The following is an 18591-nucleotide window of genomic DNA, read 5'->3' as shown; positions in this document are numbered from 1 at the left end:
TTCCTTCGCTGGGGACGGTCCGGTCCGAGGCTCTGAGCTCGGTGTGGACTGGGACGTTTCCTTCCTATCCAGCTTGGGTGGCGGCGGAGTGGCTTGGGTGGCTATCTCACTGCCGCCCTCCCCCGCTGGCCCCGCCCCGGTGCTCCCGAGGCCGGGCTTAAGGGGGTGGGGAGCTGGGAGGGCCCTTTCCCGCCAGGGGGTCGCCCAGGGGGCTGGATCTTCCCGCCCGCCAGGAGGGCATGTTCCGATTGCCAGACAGAGCCCTCCCCGAGGCCGCGAGCCCAGCAGGGGCGTGTCCCCGCGCTCACCTGCCATTGGGCAGGTGGGGCGGCCGGCGTCGGGCAGCGCCGCGCTCTATAAATGCAGAGCGGGGCGGCCGCCGAGCCAGGCGCGCCGCAGGATGGTGGACAGCGTGTACCGCACGCGCTCCCTGGGGGTGGCGGCCGAAGGGCTCCCGGACCAGTACGCGGACGGAGAGGCGGCGCGCGTGTGGCAGCTCTATATCGGGGACACCCGCAGCCGCACGGCCGAGTACAAGGCCTGGCTGCTCGGGCTGCTGCGCCAGCACGGCTGCCAGCGGGTGCTCGACGTGGCCTGCGGCACCGGGTGAGCCGGGGCGGGGGGCGGCGCGGGCACCTCCTCCAGGCTCGTCCAGCAGCCTCCAGCCGGGGGCCGGGCCGCGGGGTAGAGCGGGCGGGAGGCGGGGCCGAGGACACCCAGGGTGCGTGCGAGCGGGGTGTGGGCACCTCGGGGTGGAGACGGCCGGCTCCTCGGGGCGACACGGCGGCCCGGCTTTGGGGCCAGATCGACGGCAGCTCTTACGGGTCCTGGCTCTGGCACTGCTCCCCAGGGATGGCCTTGGGCGGTGTTAACAGTCGTTCAATATTTGCCCGTGCCACGCGCTGTGCCAGGAGCTTTCCATACATCCATTTTTAAGGTCCTTACAAAACCTCACGAGGTAAGAAGTGATAGCCTATGTACAGCTGTGGAAAACCTGCTTCAGAGGAGTGAAGGCCCTCTACCTAGTGGAGAGGAGAGTCAGACCCGGGTTGGTTAGGGTCTGGCCTGTGCTCCGAACCTGGTGCTATACCGCCTCCCGGTGCAAGGGTTCCTAAATCGCAGGAGCCTCAGTTTGCCCCATCTCTCAAGTGGGGATAACACGGTCTACCTCACGGGGTTGCCGTGAGGATTAGTGCACGTTGATAGAATGCCTGGCTCTGAATGGGTGCTAAAAAACAAAACCAGAAAGTTGCTACCGGGTGATAAGGAACGGGGCTGAGGAACCTCATTTGAGGTCAGTGGAGAGGGCCTGGGGAGAGGAAGAAGAGGAATGGACTCGAGTGGAGGAGACGGAAGCGTCCAGCACAGGGCCTTCCTTCTCCTGGCCTGGGCCCCTCTCACCTCTGGCCCTGCCCAGGGTGGACTCCATCATGCTGGTGGAAGAGGGCTTCAGCGTGACCAGTGTGGACGCCAGTGACAAGATGCTGAAGTATGCACTTAAAGAGCGCTGGAACCGGCGGCATGAGCCAGCCTTCGACAAGTGGGGTACGCAGGCCCAGTCAGGCCCTCCCTGCCCAGCACCCTGGGACGCAGTGCTCTCTGCCCTGGGCTCCTGAAGTTCTTGTGCTGGGGTGTTTTCCTTACGGGGACAGCAAAATTACTTTCATTTCCCTGGAAAGAATGAGGTATCTGGTAATGAGGGGCTAGTTTTAATGACGTTTGTAGTGTCTTCTCCCTTCTCCCAAATAAAAACCGGTAAGCACAGAGCCATTCTTCCCAATCATAGCTTCCATCCCAACCCGCCTCTCCTTCCTTTCACCCTCCATAGCCATAATGATCCCCTCCCCATAACCGCAGGGGGAATCCCCATGAGTCTTGAAGGGGAAACTGAGGCAAGGCTGCACTTGGTGGAGGTGGGTCCTGCTGGTGCCATGGTGCCACCCTGATCCCTCTTCCCCTTCCTGGTCCCAGTCATAGAAGAAGCCAACTGGATGACTCTGGACAAAGATGTGCCCCAGCCACCAGGGGGTGGCTTCGATGCTGTCATCTGCCTTGGAAACAGTTTTGCCCACCTGCCAGACTGCAGAGGTGAGACAGGGTGTGGCCTGGAGCCCGGCCCTTGCTCTGAGCTATACCTCTTTCCACAGACCCCGGGGTGCCTGCTCTCCTGTCAGAGCAGACTCTGTTTTCTGCTCCTCTCTGCCTTGGTGTCGGTATCCCCGGGGAGGAGGAAGATCGGAGGGAGGGGAGCTCGGGGCCCTCAGCAAACGCAGCCTCTCTGCCCTGCCTGGAGCTCAGGAGACCAGAGCGAGCACCGGCTGGCGCTGAGGAACATCGCGAGCATGGTGCGCTCAGGCGGCCTGCTGGTCATCGATCATCGCAACTATGACCACATCCTCAGCACAGGCTGCGCACCCCCAGGAAAGAACATCTACTACAAGGTGGGGTCCCGGGGGGGGGGAGGCCCAGAATGGGGGATGTGATCCCGGGGTCCAGGCCCCACGGTGGCTGCAAAGGCTAATGCAGCCGGCACCACCGCCTACAGAGTGACTTGACCAAGGACATCACGACGTCTGTGCTGACAGTGAACAACAAGGCCCACATGGTGACCCTGGACTATACAGTGCAGGTGCCAGGGGCTGGCCAGGATGGTTCTCCTGGCTTGAGGTACCCACTGGGCTCGGCAGGGGGTGGAGGGGGTGGTGCTGAGGCCACCAGTCCTCACGGCTGCTCGGGTGCTCTGTTGCAGTAAGTTCCGGCTCTCCTACTACCCGCACTGCTTGGCTTCCTTCACGGAGTTGCTCCGAGCTGCCTTCGGGGGCAGGTGCCAGCACAGCGTCCTGGGAGACTTCAAGCCTTACCAGCCGGGCCAGGCCTACATCCCTTGCTATTTCATCCACGTGCTCAAGAGGACGGACTGAGCGCTGAGCGTGGCCTCAGCTCCTACAGCCCTCTGCCCAGGCGCTGCCAGGTCTGGCTGGGGAGGTGGGGACCAGCGGCCCCATCCCAAGGCCAGCCCCCAGCGCAGATCCTGGGACTGCTGCTGTGGGCGCAGGGATTTATGTTCAGGCAAATGGAAGGGTGAGCAAATACAGTCTGTGCCTTTTTCAGTTCCCGCGTGCCTTGCGTGTCTGTCCAAAGGCTTAAGCTCCCCGGTGTGCCCTCCCCTGGGGCTGACTCCTTCCACAGGCTTGCTCGCCCCCACTCCAGCCTTTCAGACACAACCAGCAGGGGGCAGCATACACTTTATTCTCAGCCAAGACTGGGCTCCCTGGGGGGGGGGGGGCATCCCCAGAGCTCCATCCAGGCCCAAGCGCCCCCTCCTGAGCGAAGGGTCTTTAGTCTTGGAGCTGGAGCTGGCCTGGAAGGACAAACAGGTAGGCAGGGGATGATGCCCTTCGAGCCCTCGCGGCTCCTCGGCACCGAGGGGGTCTCCTGGAGGTAGGCAGCCTTTGGTGCCACAGCAGCATGCGGAGGAGCCCTTTGCTCTCCCAGGGGTCTGTGGGGTACCTAAGCACTGTTAGGCCTCGGGGCAGGCTCCCAGACGGCAGGAGGCTCCTAGCAGGCGGCCAGCCTGCGCTGGGTGCGCTGGTACCGGAGCAGCTCCTGCTCGCTGACCGAGGGCTGCAGCCGGGCAGCGGCCTGCAGCAGGTCCTCCATGGTGAGGAGCAGAGCCGAGCTCCCGGGCTCCAGCCCTGGGGGAGACGAGGGGGCAACAGAGGCTGTGGTCTGTGTCTGAGGAGGGGAGAGCCCTAGGGTGGGCATCTTCTTGCCCAGAGGCCCCCAAATATCAACAGTCCGTCCTCTGAAATCCAGGAGCAGGCCTGGTTCCCCTCTGGGAACCAGACCTCTGGGGCTGGCAAGTGGCTCACCTTCCTCCAGGTCCCGGACCCTGCGTTTGAGAGCCGCTGTCATGGCATCAGAGCAGAGGGAGTAGAGGTCTGCACCCGTCAGCTGGGGAGGGCAGCGATCCAGCACGTTCACCAAGCTCACAGAAGGCTCCAGCTTGAACCTGTTGTGCAGAGAGAGGAAAGAAACTGGCAGCCCCGACCATCCCAAGGCCCAAGCCCTTCGGGGGTCTCCCCCTAACGGGACATACTTGCGTGTGATGGCACTTAGGACACGCAGCTGGGAGGCACGGTCCTCGCTCACCCCCACGAACACCAGCTTGTCAAATCTTGAGGGAGACAGGCAGGCATAAGTGTCGGGGAGCCTAGCACGAGGGTGGAGAGGCACAGGAGGGGGTCAAGGGCCAGGCCCAGATGGGTGCGCACCTGCCAGGCCGCAGAAGGGCAGGGTCCAGGAGGTCTGGTCTGTTGGTGGCTCCAATCGCGAACACATCCTGAGTGCTGTGAAGCCCGTCCAGCTCAGCCAGGAGCTGAGACACCACCCTGCAAACGAGCACGTGGAGGCCAGTCCCCGGCCCTTCCTCAGCCTCCACCCTGCCTGTGGGGCCCCTCCTTCCCGGCCTTCCCCCTAGGGCCACCTGCACCGTTGTGCCCTGGAGACCCCTCCACGAAGGCCCCCCTTCTCCTCAGTGTCCCTCACCCGGCTCCGCGGCCCCCTTTTCGTTGTTATACTATTTTGGAACTGGAATGGCAGGAACTCCTGGGGCTCTGGAGACTGCTGCAGCCTGTCTCACATCCCTCCGTCTTGGACCCCAGACTCCAATCAGGTTCAGACCCCCACCTGTCCATCACACCTCCAGAGTCTCCGCTTCGCCCCCGGCTCGGGGCCAGGGAGTCCAGCTCATCAAAGAAGATAACGCAGGGAGCCGCGGCCCTGGCCCTGGCAAACACTGAGGAAAGAAAGGGACCCCCAGGAGGGGGAAGCTCAGGGGGGTGTGAAGTCATGCGAAGGAGGAGGGAAAGCCAGGTGTGCCGGTTCATCAGTCCAGGTACTAGGCCACCCTGGGCAGGTCCTCTGGAGAAAGGACCATGCGACGGTGGAAAGACCTGGAGTCGCTGGAGGGTGGGGGGGGGCAGCGCAAGGGCCATTAGGGTTTGGGAGGGGCTGGAAGGCTGGCCTCTCCTCACTCACCTTCTCGCACATTCTCCTCACTCTGGCCCACATACATGTTGATGAGTTCAGGCCCCTTCACGCTGAGGGAGAGGAGGAGATTCGTCAGATGCGTAAACACACAACTGACCAGCCAGCCCCTCCTGCTCCCCAGCCCGCCCAGCACCCCTTCCACACCCCCTTGCCACCTGAGGAAGGTAAGGCAGCATTCAGTAGCCACTGCCTTGGCCAGGAGGGTCTTGCCCGTGCCAGGGGGACCATGGAGCAGAAGACCTGAGCGCCTGAGGCCCAGGCTCAGCAGCTCGGGGTGCTCTAGAGGGAGCTGAATGGTCTCCAGAATCTCCTTCTTCACCTCCTGCAGCCCGCCCACATCATGCCAGGACACTGAGGGGATCTAGGAGATGGAGAGTACGCGGCTGGGGACAGGGTGGTGGTGAGAGCTCCTGTCCTACCTCCGAGGAGCTGGAGTCCTACCTTGGGGGCGCCAATGGCCTGGGACTGAGCTGTCTGCAGCTGTTCCAGTGCCTGCCCGAAATCCTCAGCCAGGAGAGGAAAGCCAGCAGCACAGAGCTCCCCCTCGTCCTCCTCACTCCAGCCACCTGCCAAACTGCAAAGAGAAACCCAGGAGGACCTCCGGAGGGCCTGACCGAAAGCATCCCCCCCAACCCCCCGTCAAGGCCCTGGTTCCTCTTCCCCCTTCCCAGCCCCCCGCCCCCCACCATATTTCCTCTTGCCTTCTCTTCCCTCCTGTGCCCAGTTTCCTTACCCCGAGTTCTTGATCCTGGCGCAGGCTGCCCGGCTGCTGTAGGTCAAAAGGGCATAGAGATCCCCCACCACGAAGCCCTGGGGAACCGCAGGAGAGGGCGCGTGAGCAGGGCACGGCAGGCAGGAACCCGCAGGAGACCTGTCCCCCAGCGGGAGCAGAGGCCCAGGGTGGAGCCCGCACGGGCAGGGCAGCGGGACGGAGGGGGGGGTGCCCCGTCTCGGTACTCACTGCGCAGCGCCGTGCCAGCTGCGCCAGGTTCACCTCCTGGCCCAGGGGGAGGTGGGCGGTGAGCGCCCGCAGGACACTGAGCCGCCGCCCCTCTGACAACGCCGGCACCTCCAGCTCGTGAGGAAACGCCGTCTGCACGTCGGCAGGCAGGTCCTGGGCCCGGCTCGTGGTGGCCACGACCATCAGGGGCGGGCAGCTGCAGACACAGAGCGGGCGCTGAGGGCAAGAGTGTGGCCGGGCGGGGAGGCGGGTGGCCGCTGGCGCGGGACGGGGAGGGGAGCACCCCAGCGCTCACCCCGTGGGCACAGCTTGAGGGAGGACCTGTGGTCCCCGCCCTCACACGGGGAGCTCACTGACAGAGGCTGTGTTTTTTCTCCGACACGGTGCTCCCCACAAAGCACTAGGGACCGCATCCCCCTCCCTCTGGACACCCCAAGCTGCTCGGCTCAGGACCGTCTGGAGGACAGCCACATGGGCGAGATGTCCGAGGAGCCATCGAGGAAGAGAGGACGAAAGGCCGAAGAGAAGTGGGGAGGCCGGGCCCCGCCGTTTTGCAGACCCAGCTCCGTACCACACCTGGTGAGGGGGTCCTCGTCGAGGAGGAGGCGACGCAGCGTGGCCACCACACGGGCGTCCTCACCCAGCCCGTCACGGTCCCGGCCCAGAAGGTCCACGGCTGTGAGCAACAGAACCACAGGCCGGCAGCGCCGGGCCCGGGAGAAGGCGGCCTGCAGTTTTGTCTCCACAGCCCCGCTACTGTCCGCACAGAGGCTGGAGCAGGGCACCTGGGGACGAGGCCCCAACGGTCTGTGAGCAAAGGGCAGGCGTGACGGAGGCAGGACGGGCGGGGAGAAGAGCCAGAAGATGCAGGCCATCTTTTATTTAGAGGGCGGAGACGGGGGAGAAGGGAACACTGGCCAAGGCCTACCTCCCCTCTACCCTGACCTCATTCCCTGGACTACCCACCACAATCTTCAAACCCCTTCCTTTTTGAAAGTTATCTTCTCGTAGCTGAGAATCATGGGAACAGGCCTGACCTCCTGGCCCACCCGGCTGAAGTGCTGGGGTGCTGGGGCCAGGCTGGTGGCCAGAAGGGGGAGGGGAGCGGGAGAATCTGGGCCGGGCGGGGCAGCTGGGGGTCAACTCTCCAGGTACCCTCACCTTCAGCAGGTGGAGCCCGAGGCGGCTGCAGGCTGCAGTGACGGCTGTGGTTTTCCCACTGCCCGGGGGACCCCGGAGAAGGACACTGCTGGTTCCTGTCAACAGGGTACCTCTGCAACCAGAGAGCAGACACTGGTCTCCTCCACTCTGCTCAAACCCCCAGCAACAGAGGGACCCTTGGATGGAGAAAGCAGGCACCTCCCTCTCCTTGTGGCACCCCTCCTCCTCCAGGGCTGTTTGCACGTGGTGAAGCCATAGTTCCCATGCCACCTCTGGTGCCCTGGCAGGGGCACGGAGCGTATCCAGCAGCCAGAACAATTCCCTTTTGTCGTCACTGCCTTTAAAGCCTTGGATGATATCCAGAGGAGTTAGGGGAAGGTCTGTGTCTACGCTTAGGCCAGTGGTTTGAGGAGCTGTAGCATTTGGGCCCAGGGCGGTGAAGGCCAGAATGGCTAGTGGGCTCCCCAAGGGGAAGGGCAGTCTCAGAGACAGCTGTCCCTGGGGGAGATTTTTCTTCTACAGCCAACGTTGGAGGATGGATGTTGTCCCCAGAAAGGAGCCTAGGAATTTGCTTACAGAAAGGACATGGGCTAGTGGCCTGGGCATACTGGTTTGAGGGAGGTCCCCCCAACCCTACGCTGGCCAGTGCATTAGGGACTGATTGTCCAGCCCACTGCCCCTCCAGAGATGTTCCGAGCAGGCTTCTCTCCCACCCTGAGGCCGCGGCTTCACTCACCCCGGCTGGAGGCGAGGCTTCAGGGCAGCACAGAGCTCAGTCACCAAGGTCTCCAGGCCTGGAGGAGACAAGCTGTTCCAAGGAGTGGATTCTCCTGAAGCGAGCCTTGGAACTGGGCTCAGGGTAGAACCCACCTGGGAAAGGCCGGAGGAAGCTTTAGTGCCTGGAAGCTGTTTCTGTTCCTCCTCCCAGGTCTAGTCCCATCCCCAGGGCCTCACCAAGTACAAGGAGGTATGAGTGGTGTCCGCCAAGTACGCGCTGGTCGGCCCATCAGGAGCTTCCCCAATGGTTTTCTTCACTTTAAAAAACATTTCTCGCCACCTGTAGGAAAGAAGCCCAATGAACTGCGCAGATTCAGAGCCCACATACACCTCTCCCTAAGGACAAGGTGGCTGTCTCCATCATAGAGTCGACCGCAGGGACAAACTCAAGAACAGCACAAGTAACTGCCCCCAGATATGGCAGGGGGTGAGGAAGGGGACAGGAGGAGGGATAAAGGAGCCTTTCTTATCTCCCTGGCTGGCTCCTGCACATTTTGAGGGCAGGAGCTATAACAGCCCTCCACATCCCTCATGGCAACCATCAGAGAGCCTTGGGGACGTGTTTCTCCAGGTAGATGGCCTACCCACCCATTCCAGGGGGAGGAGCTACAGCTGCAGTAAGCAATGATCACCTGACCATTTTCACTGGCTCTAGAATACAGTCTTCCCCTCCAAGTCATACCTCCCAAAGCCTTCCAACACGTCAGCAGGAAGGGTCCCTTGGGTCGTTATTCAATAAAGAAATCTAATTGCAGATTCCTTATTAAAGACATCTAATGATTAATTCATTATTTTGGCTGCACATTAGAATTATCTGTGAAACTTGAAAATCAACATCTCCCACATATTATATGATTCTGTTCAGCAGATTGGTAATTGCTGGGGGCTGAGGGAAGGGGGGAGTAGAGAGGGTCTGCTAATGGGCAGGGGTGTTGGGGGGAAGAAAATGTTCTGGAATTAGTGGTGTTGGTTGCATAACCTTATGAATATAGTAAAAGCCACTGAACTGTATATTTTATTTTTTTTAAAGATTTTATTTATTTATTTGAGAGAAAAAGAGCATGAACAAGGGGGAGAGGGAGAAGCGGACTCCCTACTGAACAGGGAGCCCAATGTGGGGCTCGATCCCAGGACCCTGAGATCATGACCTGAGCCGAAGGCAGATGCTTAACCAACCGAGCCACCCAGGCACCCCTGAATCGTACACTTTATTTTTTTTTTAAGATTATTTATTTATTTGACAGAGATAGACAGCCAGCGAGAGAGGGAACACAAGCAGGGGGAGTGGGAGAGGAAGAAGCAGGCTCCCATTGGAGGAGCCCGATGTGGGGCTCGATCCCGGAACGCCAGGATCACGCCCTGAGCTGAAGGCAGACGCCTAACGACTGTGCTACCCAGGCGCCCAGAAGCATACACTTTAAACATGTGAATTAGATCTCAGTTTTTAAAAAAGTAATCTCTACGCCAGATGTGGGGCTCGAACTCATGACCCTAAGATCAAGAGTTGCATCCTCTATTGACTGAGTCAGCCAGGCACCCATCTCAATATTTTAAATTAGCATTTTCCCCTCCTTTCGTAAAAATAAAGACTGCACAGGCCCCAGCCTCACCTTGACTCTGCGCAAACACGTCTGGGGTGGGGTTCAGGCATCTGCATTTTTTGAAAGCTCCCCCAGCCGTAACCAGGGCTGTGCACTCACTGGCTAGTCTCAGAGTGAGTGGGGGGCACTCAACCTACAAAGGGTGCAGAGAGCAGGGAGCAGGTAGTAGTGACTAGCCCAATCTTCCAGAAAAGAAATGATGAACTACTTTCCTCTTTAATCCTCAGGTGGAAAGGCAATGACTTGGCCCAGACTAGTACTTGGGCCTCTTTTAAGTTCCAGTTGGTGCAAATTCCTTTGTTCACATGGTCTGTCGTAAAGCTGCTTACTCTGGCAGCAAAGTGGGGTGTGTGGGAATAATGCCAGGTGGAGGGGAGAAGCACAGCAGATTGGTATTATGAACTCTCCCGATTATTAGGGTAGGCGGTTATCGTGATAAAATGTGGAACATATGGGGCACCTGGGTGGCTCAGTCGGTTGGGGGTCTGCCTTCGGCTCGGGTCATGATCCCAGGGTCCTGGGATCAAGTCCCGCATCAGCTCTCTGCTCATCAGGGAGCCTGCTTCTTCCTCTCCCTCTGCCGCTCCCCCTGCTTGTGCTCCCTCACTCTCTCTGTCAAATAAACAAATAAAATCTTAAAAAAAAAAAACCTGGAGCATAAGGAAGCCTGTGTCTTACTGATATTCAGTATAAATGGACAGTAGGTAGCGCTAGAACCTGGCATCTCAACCCTGAGTCACAGTGCACGTGGTGAGCAGTGGCATCCAAGGGTAAACAGCACTGGGGGAGGTTAGGGGGAAGTCCCCCCTTCCACGACAGCACGACCATCTCAGTAAGTACAAGGATCAGAGCTCTTGAACGTATCTGGACATTGCTGGGGAAAGCTGGGTTGTGTTCTCAAGAGCCAGACGGGAGACAGTGGAGCTGGATCCTTGCTGGTTTGCTCTGGGGCAGTGGAACCGCGGAAGAGCCTGCAGGGGCTACACCACCAACATCACAGAAGCTTCCTAGCAAGGCTTCCCTTCCCTTTGCAGGACCTACTGAGGGGGAAAAACTGTGTGCTAGGTCCCAGAAGGGTCCAGTGCCTGCTTTCCTTTGGAAGTACAAAGGGTGGGCATTCTGTAGTTCTCCTACAGAAAGCTAGCTCGTAGATACTGGCTATATTTAAGATGGGAGACACGAGTGGGAAGTGACTAATACATGCCAGCCTGGCATTTTCTACCAGGCCCTAGTTGTAGATAAGATTTGGGAAAGCTCAAAGGGGTGCCATGAGCATTAAATGGGGTTACAAAGGGTACTACCAGGCCCTTCACGTGGGTACCACAGCTCTGAATGAACCAAGCTCTGAATGTTGATCAAGGATGAATCAGGCAATCCAGACAATGCATCTGTCTTGGCAGAGAACCCAGGCTGGCTAGGCCGGAGACCTTGGGCATGCCAACTCCTACACCTCAGTTCCTTCCGGCTGGCCCCACCACCTCACAAGGAATCCCCTGTGCATGCTGGATTAGTGGGTCTATTAGCTGTGCTCTCCTAGTACGTCGCTACAGGAAATCAGTCCCGGGCTATCAGGCTACACATTCTCCCGCTTCACAGAAAGCCAAAGCAGTCTCTGAATTCTTTGTCTCACCCTTTTACATGGAACCTCTGTGATCAGTGTCTACAGGGAGGAGAAAGGTTGCACTCCTTGGGGGCGCCTGGGTGGCACAGCGGTTAAGCGTCTGCCTTCGGCTCAGGGCGTGATCCCGGCGTTGTGGGATCGAGCCCCACATCAGGCTCCTCCGCTAGGAGCCTGCTTCTTCCTCTCCCACTCCCCCTGCTTGTGTTCCCTCTCTCGCTGGCTGTCTCTCTCTCTCTCTCTGTCCAATAAATAAAAAATAAAAAATAAATAAATAAATAAAAAGTAAAGAGAAGGTTGCACTCCTTGTTTTGGGTGCTTGGGTCACTTATGCTTAATTTCTCACTCTTTATTGAGAGCAAGGAAAAAGAGAAGGCCTGTCAATGACAGCAGCCATCTGTCTCTCCTCCACTCTGGGAGATGGGACTGCAAAGCTGCATGTGCACGCTGCATTAATTAGGGCAGAAATCAAAGCCTGGGTCTCCTTATGTTGGGTATATGGGAGGTGCGGCCCAAAACCTGGCCCAAATGACACTGTGGTTAAGAAAGAAAAGCAAGGAATCTCATGTTGGTCTAGGCCATTAAACTTCTTAATGCCTTCCTGTACCGATGACCACCAATAATTTGAGGATAAATACGTCCCAAAGGTGGCAGGCAGTGATTCTTCATCTTTTTTCAGTCCCGCGCCTATTTGAGAACCTGAAGAAAGCATGTACCTTTTCACTAGAAAAAATGTACATGACAAGGGTACCTGGGTGGCTCAATCGGCTAGGTATCTGCCTTTGGCTCAGGTCATGATCCCAGGGTCCTAGGATTGAGCCCCCCAGCTCTCTGCTCAGCGGGGAGCCTCTTTCTCCCTCTCCCCCATGCTCATGCTCTCTAGCTCTTTCTCTCAAATAAATAAAATCTTTTTTAAAAATATACATGATAATCAAGTTTTCTTATATACAAAATTATTCCACACAACTTGTGGGGAGGGGATCATAGAACTCTTGCACCCGGGTTAGGGATCCCAGCTGTAGGATAAGAGACAGCTGCGTACCTGGGCAGTTTCTCTGGGCTTCCTTCCAGGATCTCTACTTGCCCAACTGTTGGCACACACAGAACATCCCCTTCCTGGACTGCCCTGCAAACACAGCAGTGGCCCTGGTCAGCTCACAATAAGAGTCAAGAGCATGGGCCTGACATATCCCCTCATGCCTACTCCCAACCCGCAGACCATAAGGGCCTACCGCCCACCCAGAGATCCCAAGCAGCTGTCCAGAGAACAGGTCTGACCTAGAATGAGCTGGGGGGAATGGCAGAGAGGCTAGAAAGGGAGAATCAGAGAGCAGTGAGGGGCAAAGCAGGATCCTGGCTCTTTGCGGGCCCTCTCAAATCAAAGAGGCTTCTCAGTTTAGAATGTCCAGATTCACCTCGTGGTACCAATTTCCTTTCTATTGACCACCTGCCACACCAAGAGGCATCTAGCCACAATACTGCCTAAAATGTGGCTTTGTAAAGTCAGAGCTCTGTGGGACCTGCACCTAAGGCATGGAATAGGAGGAGAGCAAGGGTGAGATGCTATCTCCTGAAAGGGGTAAGCAGCTAACCTGGGTGTCTGAAAGTGCCGGTAAAGAACATGGTCATAATTTCCGTTGGTGCTGTAGTGGGGAGAGGACACAATTTCGATGTGTAACTCTTTGGCAAACAGAGGCTCAGGCAGCACTGAGCGGCTTCCTTTGTCTTCAGGGTTGCTGGAGCCTTCCAAGTATCTCTATTAGAGAAATAACCACCACCTTATCACCTTCTCCCAAGGAGTCAGGCTCTGCCCTACCTTCACTTTAGCAGCCAATGTTTCTATTTGCATCCTCTAACCACAAGGCCTGTGGGAGGGAGGCCTAAGGTAGCCAAACTGAATACCTGTATCTTCCCTAGAAACAGAAACCTCTCCTCATGGGCACCAGGAAGAGATTTCTGACTCTAGCTCCAAAAAGTTCCCCAGTAAAAATAACCTTTCTGCGATACCTTTAAGTTGACCCTGAGCCAGGAAAGTGGTAAAGACATTTAATTCCCACAAGTACTTTTGAGTGACACCAGGCAGCAAGTGGAACTGCTATTAATTGGACATTAGTGGGGACACTGAATTCAGGCTGTGGGAAAAGGATATGATCTCGCTGAAGCTGAAAGGGTTGGTTCAGCTGAATGAGCTCCAGTCTGAAGACTCCAGTTTTTCCTCCATTCAAAGGGAAACCCACACCTGACTCCCATTCATGCGTATCTTACATCCTTCTTGACATCTTATAACACAAATTGGCTATGCCAGCTTTAGCTAACAGAACTTTCTACAGTGATAGAAATGTTACCTACATGTGCTGTTGAGCATTTGACACATAACTGAAGCATCTGAAGAACGGTTTTAAGTTTTATTTAGTTTTAAGTTAAAAAGCCACACTGTAGCCAGTGGCTTCCGTATTGGACAGTACAGGCCTAAACCATATATCTAGGTGCCTAATTAAACAGTAGACTATATTTGTCCCCCCAAATACAATGATCTTCTTTAAGTAATCTCCTTAAAGGCAGGAACCAAAAATTTCTCTCAGGTATATTTACTAAAATATTAAAATCAAATACCAGGCACTAAAGATAATAAAGAGTCCTTCCCTTCAAAGAATTTAAAATATATAACTGAGGATTAGATAAGAGTACATAATCGTAACGGGACAGAAAAAAAATGCTCTAAGAAAGGTACAAAACACTATAGGAGAAAGAAGTCATGTCAAATATATGGTAAGATGGTGTAAGGCTTTGAGAAGAGGTAGCATCTTTAGATGGGCTTTGAAGGAAAGGATGGTAGGACTTTCACAGATGAGGCTAGAAGAACAGAAAGCTATTTGAAGTCAAGGATAAGCATGAGCAAAAGAAATGAGGTATCATCCTCCATATTACTCAGTACAATTCTGGATACACTGTAGCAATTCAATAAACAACTGATTAAGTAGAATTAATATACTTTATGTACCTGGTAATTTGACGATGACTCTCTCCTTTCACCTGAATGGATGAAAGCCCTTCCCATGCACCACTACACCATGGAGGATTATATTTTGATTGTAGAGAATAGGTAAATAAGACTAAGAGACATTAAGATCTAAGGAGTAAGGGGTCTAAATTCTACAGCTCTCTTCTTCCAATTCAGTTGAGATAAGGAAGAGGGAATAAGGAGTGGAAGCATTCCTGACCTCAGTCCTGTATCCTACCTGAATTCTGAGCTCTCCCACTTCCAGGGGATCACAGCCGAGATTAAAAGCCAGAGTGGCAGGCACGAGGGCCAGTCCGTCAGCGAGGGGCTCTCCCGGCTGCCCAGAGCCGGGTCCCAGCCTTTCAGAGAGGTCCCAGCGAGGCTCTAGGACCTGCACCCTGGCCAAATGTGGCTGGGAAGTGTTCGACGACTCTCCGGCTCGGGTCACCCACACCCATTCACCCTGGAAGAGGCCCAGGCTACGGAGACAGCTCCGGCTTACCCCCAGTGAATCTCCAGTCCCTCCCAGAACTCCCCGGAGTCGCCGGACTGTGCGGTTAACCGCGAAGGACGACACCACAGGTGGGGGTGGGGGCCGGCTGCTGTCCCCAGCCTCCCGACCCAGTTTGGCCCGCCCACGGAGCTCAGTCACAGCTAGCCGCGTCCCTGGGCCCAGCAGCCCTTGCAACGCCGGCCGCGTCTCCAGCACCCTCGGTCCGGGCACTGGCAGGGCCTCTCCGCGCCGCACCAGCAGCGGCCCGACTCGCGGTCCCAGCCCAGGCCCCGACGAAGTGCCAAGCAGCGCCCAGCCCAGCGCCGGAGGCCGCCGCACAGGGCGCGCCCGCACCCACGCCCCGGAGCCCAGAGCCAGGAGCCGCAGCAGCGCGCGGCTAACCAGCAGCTGCGGGGGCCCTGGACCCTGCTCTTCGGTCTCCGCGCCCGGTCCCTCCAGGGCCGCCACAAGCAGCGCCGGCCCTGCGGGGCTCTCCCCTGCGGGCCGCAGAGCCAGCACCAGTCCCAGCCCCGCTGCAGGCCACGGGCCCCCGGGGGGCAGCAGCACCGCCAGCGGGGGTGCCTCGGTCGGGAAGGGGTCCAGGACCCGCAAGACGGCCAGCGCCATGGTGACAGGAGACCAACGAGGAAGGCGAAGGAGAGCGGCTTCCGGAACCAGCCTGCCGCGCGCCGTTTCCGCTTCCGTCGGGGGAGGTGCGAGGAGAGTGGGCGGGGCGGCGGCTCCTTGGCGCGCGCGCCTGGAGGGTGAGCGGCGACTCGGATTGATGGGAGGCTTCCTCGGTGGCAGTAACACGTTCACTGCCGTTGCGTAGTCTTTTGACACTGTGTTTGCGGGGATCTGACTAACGCGCCTGCTAGGGGAGTGACGTCCTCTCAATTGTCCTGCCATGCACTTAACAGTTAAATGAATGAACAACGAACCGTCAGCGTGCCCAGGACCAGCTTGGCCCAGGGCTCAGAGCTATGGGTGGAGTGTTTAGGAAGGAGTCCAGCCCTCTGTGGAACTCCTACAGTTTCCATGGTGGAACTGGAGGCAATGAGGTCTGGGGGTTGTGGGGAGGGTTGCAGGAGGGAGTGGTAGGATAAAACTGCTTCAGACATGCTTACGGATATGTAGTGGCTGCTGGCTGGATTACTACTTGTGATTCATGTAGCCCTGGAGTACTTGGTGCTGCCACACCTGTTCCAACACATCCTACACAAAACCCACGTTCCAGTGTTTCTTGTCTTGTTTATTGTCCTGTTCGTTCTGCTCCCACCAAACTTGAAGTGAAGACAAAGCAGCTTCGCTTTTTCATTCCTCCAAAACCAGTTGCTCTCCCTGCCCCACCAATCCTTGCAGATTGGAGACCCACGTCCTGTTTCTACCCTGCAGGGTGGGAGGGGTGTGGGGGGGGGTGTAGAGCAGGCAGAAGAGAGGGATTCAAGGCTTCGGTCATGAGCGCGAGCCAACAGCTTGCTTCCCAACTTTGCTGTTACTTAGATTCCATCCTTGTCTCCACCTCCACTGCTTTGGACGCTGGCAGGCCACATTTCCAGTTATTAACAACAAAAACAATATTTTCACTTAGAATCAATGGATTGGTTGGTGGTAATCTACTCTTTCTGGACCTTGCATTCTCCAAACACCGCCTTTCTCCTTTCCTGCACAGCTGAACAACTTGAGGCAGCTTCTCCTTTGCACGTTATGAATTCCTGAAAATATCCTGAAAATCTGAGAGTTGAATATTAGATTTATGTGTTGTAAGGTATTTCTATTCCTAGCAAGACAAGAAGGTATTTTTATATTTTTTAAAAGATTTTATTTATTTATTTGACACACAGAGATAAAGAGTGAGTGAGCACAAGCAGGGGTGTGGCAGAGGCAGAGGGAGAAGCAGGCTCCCCGCTGAGCAGAGAGCCCAATGTGGGCCTCCATCCCAGGACCCTGAGCTGAAGGCAGACACTTAACCGACTGGGCCACCCAGGTACCCCTATTTTTTTTTTTAAGATTTATTTATTTATTTGACAGAGAGAGAGAGAGAGACAGGCAGTGAGAGAGGGAACACAAGCAGGGGGAGTGGGAGAGGAAGAAGCAGACTCCCAGCGGAGGAGCCTGATGTGGGGCTCGATCCCACAACGCCGGGATCACGCCCTGAGCCAAAGGCAGATGCTTAATGACTGAGCCACCCAGGTGCCCCAAGATACCCGTATTTTTTAATTTTTAAAAAAATTTTTAAAAAGATTTTATTTATTTATTTGACACAGAGAGAGACAGCCAGCGAGAGAGGGAACACAAGCAGGGGGAGTGGGAGAGGAAGTAGCAGGCTTCCCAGCAGAGGAGCCTGATGTGGGGCTCGATCCCATAACGCCGGGATCATGCCCTGAGCCGAAGGCAGACGCTTAATGACTGCGCCACCCAGGAGCCCCCTTATTTATTTTTTTTTAAAGTAGGCTCCACACTGGGGCTTGAACTCATGACCCTGAGATCAAGACATGAGCTGAGATCAAGAGTCAGTTTCCCATCTAGACCCTCCAAAAAAATTTTTTTTTAAATGTCTGATTATAGTTCCTGGAGGTACTTCTAGTCTTAAACTTGAAATTGTCCAATTCCACTTTTTTGTTTTGTTTTATTTTGTTTTGTTTGTTTTGTTTTGAGAGAGAGAAAGAGAGGGCATAGGCACGCTTGAGATGGGGACAGAGGGAGAGGGACAGATTCTTAAGCAAACTCCACAATGAGCATGGATCCTGATGTAGGGCTCCATCTTACAACCCTGAGGTCATGATCCGACCTGAGCCAAAATCAAGAGTTGGACACTTAACCAACTGAGCAACCCAGGTAGCCCTCCACATTTTTTTTTTTTTTTAAGTAACGTCTGCCCAACATGGGGCTGGAACTTACAACCCAAGATCAAGAGTCACATGCTCCACTGACTGAGTCATCCAGGCTCCTCCTCTGTTCCACATCTTTAAAAGAGCATGCAAGAATGTACTAGGGACCCGAATTCATATGGATGAAAGTTCCCATTTGGTAGTTCTTGAACTGTATTATGTGGGTCTGTCCCTTGTCTCCCAGAGGGACCAGGGACTGGGAGGATGGTGGCATGAGTCCCAAAAAGGATATGCCTGCTTTACATGGGAAAGCTCTAAGCCTCAGGACTATAGTGCTCCTTGAGGCCTTGGGAATGGGGTAAATAAGTCTGCTCTCCTGTCTAGTTCAGCACCTAGGTAGACGCAAATATCCATCCACAAATATCCTTTCTTCCGAGGCTTTTCCCCCCAGCAAATAATTGTTGGGATGCAGTCTGCTTTGTGTTACTTTGAAATTGTCATTAATCATTGGGAGGCAAATACTATTTCCATAAGATAAGAGCCTACATTTGTTGCCTTTACTTCCATACCTCTTGCTCACTCTTCAACCCATCATAACCTTCCTTCCACTTCTGAAAACTTTCCTGCAAAGATCACCTACAACTACAGAATCAGGCTGGTGGTGTTTGATCTTTATTTTGTTCAATCCTTCCCTGGAATCTGTCACTATTGACCAGTCCTCTTTTACTTCCTTTGCCATTGTGACACCAGTTTCCCACGTACACCTCTGATGGCTCCAGAAGTCATCTTCAACTCCTCCCTTTCCCTTACCATCTTCCCCACAATCCAATGAATCACCAAATCCAGTTGATTCTACACATTTCCCTGCCAGCCTTTGTCTTATAACATAGCTGTTCTGGTCAAGGGCCACAGGCTTTTTCTTGAGCCTTCTCCAGTTTCTTCATATAGTCAATCATCAGACGGAGTAGACTTTTTAAGATTTACTTATTTATTTTAGAGAGACAGAATGAGAGAGAGAGTGTGAAGAGGGGGAGGAGCAGAGGGAGAGGTAGAGGGAGAGTCTTAAGCAGATGCCACGCTGAGCATGGACCCTGCC

General features: G+C 55.7%; 2 protein-coding genes across 2 annotated transcripts; one reads left to right on the top strand and one right to left on the bottom strand.

Moving 5' to 3' along the window:
• The first annotated feature begins 364 nt into the window (after positions 1 to 364).
• GNMT (glycine N-methyltransferase) lies at positions 365 to 3110 on the top strand. Its single transcript, XM_045800751.2, has 6 exons — positions 365 to 606; positions 1418 to 1545; positions 1972 to 2088; positions 2299 to 2441; positions 2546 to 2667; positions 2750 to 3110. Exons 1-6 carry the CDS (start codon positions 401 to 403, stop codon positions 2919 to 2921), a joined length of 888 nt encoding a protein of 295 aa, XP_045656707.1. The 5' UTR covers positions 365 to 400; the 3' UTR covers positions 2922 to 3110.
• A 118-nt stretch (positions 3111 to 3228) lies between these two features.
• On the bottom strand, positions 3229 to 15348 carry PEX6 (peroxisomal biogenesis factor 6). Its single transcript, XM_045800744.2, has 17 exons — positions 14410 to 15348; positions 12763 to 12926; positions 12213 to 12296; positions 8129 to 8231; positions 7911 to 8044; positions 7175 to 7286; positions 6590 to 6798; positions 6014 to 6209; positions 5786 to 5862; positions 5494 to 5626; positions 5208 to 5413; positions 5041 to 5102; positions 4690 to 4798; positions 4275 to 4391; positions 4100 to 4177; positions 3873 to 4012; positions 3229 to 3695 (listed from the first exon to the last, which is right to left on the bottom strand). Exons 1-17 carry the CDS (start codon positions 15289 to 15291, stop codon positions 3559 to 3561), a joined length of 2943 nt encoding a protein of 980 aa, XP_045656700.2. The 5' UTR covers positions 15292 to 15348; the 3' UTR covers positions 3229 to 3558.
• Positions 15349 to 18591: the final 3243 nt, after the last annotated feature.

The sequence above is a fragment of the Ursus americanus genome, chromosome 29, assembly GCF_024610735.1.
Source record: "Ursus americanus isolate L20-20 chromosome 29, mUrsAme1.1.p, whole genome shotgun sequence".
Lineage (NCBI taxonomy): Eukaryota > Metazoa > Chordata > Mammalia > Carnivora > Ursidae > Ursus > Ursus americanus.
The sequence above is the reverse complement of the archived record's forward strand: the minus strand, read 5'-3'. Positions and strand labels throughout refer to the sequence as shown.

Coding starts and splice junctions, on each gene's coding strand:
- PEX6 (XM_045800744.2), bottom strand. CDS start 15,291: ATGGCGCTGGCCGTCTTGCGGGTCCTGGACCCCTTCCCGACCGAGGCA. Junction 12,297..12,762: donor CGGCACTTTCAGACACCCAG/GTTAGCTGCTTA, acceptor CTGTGTTTGCAG/GGCAGTCCAGGAAGGGGATG. Junction 7,287..7,910: donor AAGCCTCGCCTCCAGCCGGG/GTGAGTGAAGCC, acceptor CTCTGGTTGCAG/AGGTACCCTGTTGACAGGAA.
- GNMT (XM_045800751.2), top strand. CDS start 401: ATGGTGGACAGCGTGTACCGCACGCGCTCCCTGGGGGTGGCGGCCGAA. Junction 607..1,417: donor GACGTGGCCTGCGGCACCGG/GTGAGCCGGGGC, acceptor GGCCCTGCCCAG/GGTGGACTCCATCATGCTGG. Junction 2,089..2,298: donor CCACCTGCCAGACTGCAGAG/GTGAGACAGGGT, acceptor CCTGGAGCTCAG/GAGACCAGAGCGAGCACCGG.